The sequence below is a fragment of the Saccostrea echinata genome, unplaced genomic scaffold, assembly GCF_033153115.1.
Source record: "Saccostrea echinata isolate AGI-Se365-2 ecotype Australia unplaced genomic scaffold, CSIRO_AGI_Sech_v1 ptg000054l, whole genome shotgun sequence".
NCBI classification, from domain to species: domain Eukaryota; kingdom Metazoa; phylum Mollusca; class Bivalvia; order Ostreida; family Ostreidae; genus Saccostrea; species Saccostrea echinata.
Window position 1 is genome coordinate 53,603,195 of NW_026889803.1, and position 3,172 is coordinate 53,606,366.

General features: G+C 30.7%; 1 protein-coding gene across 1 annotated transcript; it reads left to right on the top strand.

The window, feature by feature from the left end:
• The first annotated feature begins 496 nt into the window (after positions 1–496).
• Positions 497–2,958, top strand: LOC133172559 (glycine N-acyltransferase-like protein Keg1). Its single transcript, XM_061307473.1, has 6 exons — positions 497–593; positions 878–985; positions 1,337–1,457; positions 1,640–1,720; positions 2,038–2,125; positions 2,253–2,958. Exons 1-6 carry the CDS (start codon positions 510–512, stop codon positions 2,698–2,700), a joined length of 930 nt encoding a protein of 309 aa, XP_061163457.1. The 5' UTR covers positions 497–509; the 3' UTR covers positions 2,701–2,958.
• The last annotated feature ends 214 nt before the right edge of the window (positions 2,959–3,172 follow it).

A 3,172-nucleotide genomic window follows, 5' to 3' on the forward strand; every position in this document is an offset into this window, starting at 1 on the left:
ATTATTGCTATTCACTAGATTACCACTAATCAACTTAACATGTCATACTATTAGTTAGATCCGGTTTTAAAAAGCCTTAAGTATGAAAAATTCACAACTCCGCCCAATTGAAAGAAATGGCATGTTGAAGAATTCTCCCAAGTGAAATGCATCCTTTATGAAGTATCAAATGTAACTTTTTATTGTTCCTCCATTTATGTAACGTGGGCACTTTCATATACTTTATATGAATAATTTATAAAGATAAATACAAGTATGTAAATATAAACAATAAAATGTCTTTCTTTGTCTTGAAATATTCATTATGGATAAACAGCTGCAGAAAAAAATGAACTTGCTTTCGCGGTCCCCCCCCCCCCCAAAAAAAAAAAATGTTGCAACAATGAATCATCCTTATTATCGACAATGAAATCATTTTAATTTGTAATTTAAAACATGACAAAGATTTGTAGTAAAGAATATGATATAACAACAATTTTATTTTGCTTAGTGCATTAGAAGGTTCTCAGATGGAGGCTTACATTGTTCTGCGAGAGGAGGAATACCCCACTCTACTGAATGAACTCCAGAAACAGCTGCCAGCGTCACTTATGGTACACAATTTTTTTTTTTAGAAATCACATGTTGTTCAAAATACAAATGTTGTCTATCAATAGTCATAAAAAACGACGTTGATGTCGAGAGATGGTGCATTGGTTTCACAAGTGCATGTTTGTATACTAGTAGTTTATTCCAAACATTTCAATCACAGGAAATATACACGTAAACCTATCAATTTGAATATCCCATTTAAAAATAGCAATCGATGTCTGCAATTGTGAATTCATTTTACTCTTATTCAGGTTCTGCAATTATGATTACATTTTTTTATATTCAGGCTTATTATCCATTGATGTTATCTCAAAAGAGTCTACTCCCAAAATTCAAGTTCATCTTTGTCGATGAATGGCCAGAGTTTAATTGCGTTTTAGAAGTGGAAAACTTGGTATGTTGCATTCATGGTTAAAGGATATAAAACAAAACAAAATAAAAAGCAAATAAATATGAATTAAACAAAAGCAAAGATCCAGTGCATAAATTTTTTCAGTACTGGCATATTTGGTGCTGTTTCTTCAAATTGGTTCGAAAAGAAATTCCCATTCATAAAAAAAAAAATGAAGAATCAAAGGGAAAAATTCTAATATTTCGTATTGAATTATAATTGCAAGCCAAAGATTTGATAATTGAATATATATATATATATATATATATATATATATATATATATATATATATATATATATATATATATATATATATATATATATATATATATATATATATATATATATATAAGCCTGAAGACTTATCCCCACATCGAATGTATGGTTACTGTAGACGAGAAGAGTTCTGTGTTCATCTAAATCGCATGATTTGTCAACGCCTTCAGAAATCATCATCCAGCATAAATCTTTTTGGTAACACCATTCTTATAAATGTTTGCTCGATTTAAGTTTTTGATATAACAACAAAAACAACATTATTACTTTTAATATTATTATTACATTTATTATTGATAATGATGATGATATTTATGATGATGCTGAAGATTGTAGTGAAAATAATTAAATAACTTATTTGTATTTGCAACATATGACAGGGGGACCAAGGCGTATGAAGGAGCTATTATCCGATGATGCAGATACTCACAGTGCCTCAAAGATTTCTGCCTTGGGTAGCTGTAAGTTTTTAAAAACATTTATATGATTTTTCTTCATCATGTTTTGTTAAAGTTTGCATAATGTTTCTTTCTATGAAATGTTCCTTGTGCATTGTTCTCATCATTTTTAATTGAGCCTTTCACGGAAAGTAGCAAATCTGAATAAAAATAAACGCAAGCTTATCATCCTATCAAAAGACAAAGAATTTGTTTAAATATTTTGAAAAATTAATGAAAAATTATGATAACGGTTATTATTTTTTAATATTATTTTTTAGTATTTATACACACATTTCAGTCATATTCAATTTACCTCTACATTTTTGAATAAAAAATAGGTGGATCTAAGAGGGTTCAAGATACCAAACCTTCATGGGTTGGAGGTTTTGATGCATTCAGAGTATCCAAAAATACCTTAAAGAAAATGTAAGCAAAAGAAAATGATTCTTTTGGGCTCCATTGCAAATCTTGGCCATACTCAAAGTAAAAATCGTCTTCCTAATCTCCTAATTTTCATTCCTTTTTTTCCTTTCTATTCTGGCATTGGTTATAGTGAAGTTCCTAGAACTTTTACCGTCACAACAATTAAGAGAGAATACATGGACTTGGTTCTAAGCCAATGGCAGTACACAGGTAGTTATAGTGATGCAAAGGAATTCTTCACACTTACAGCCACCTCTCTGGAATCTGTGTGTATCCTCAACGACTCAGGTGAACCTGTGGCTTGGGGTTTTGAACAACATTACGGAGCTATCGGCCTTATTAATGTATTACCAGATTACCGTAGGAAGAAACTCGGCAGTGCTGTTGTTTCTCTCCTGTCGGAAAAAATTCTACAGAAACATGACTTTGTGTACGCAGCTATTGAGGCAGAAAACGCCAAGTCTATTATATTGCATAAAAAGGTTGGGTATGAGAAAATCGATGTTTATCCTGAATGTATCTTTACCTGGTGTTATTACGAAAATGGTAAGGAAAAAGCGGATGAATCTTTACAGTAAATACACACACATGTGTCTAAAATTAAACCATTGAATTCTTATTACATATACACCGATACAATATTTTAGGGGATGATATTACAGAAATGTTATAAACGTGTTTTTTAAAGTATATTTTGTCTATGTGAATTTAAGATATACATCATAGACAGCTGCTTTTTCAATAAAAATGAAACTCGTAGATTTACTTACCTTGTCATTGGTTATTTGAAAAATTATTTGTTTAAAACATTCTGATTGTACACACAAGTACTCTGAAGTTGATATTAAAAAGATGCCTGACTTTCTGATTGACAATATCTATGTTGTTTTTGGAGATCAGGTCTTCCAACAATTTGTCGGAATTCCCATTGGTACCAATTGTACCCCATTACTAGCAGACCTATTTTTGTATTCATATGAAGCAGAATTTATTCAAAGACTTATATACATGAGAAGAAGAAAACCCTTGCTGTTGCCTTCAACTCGACAT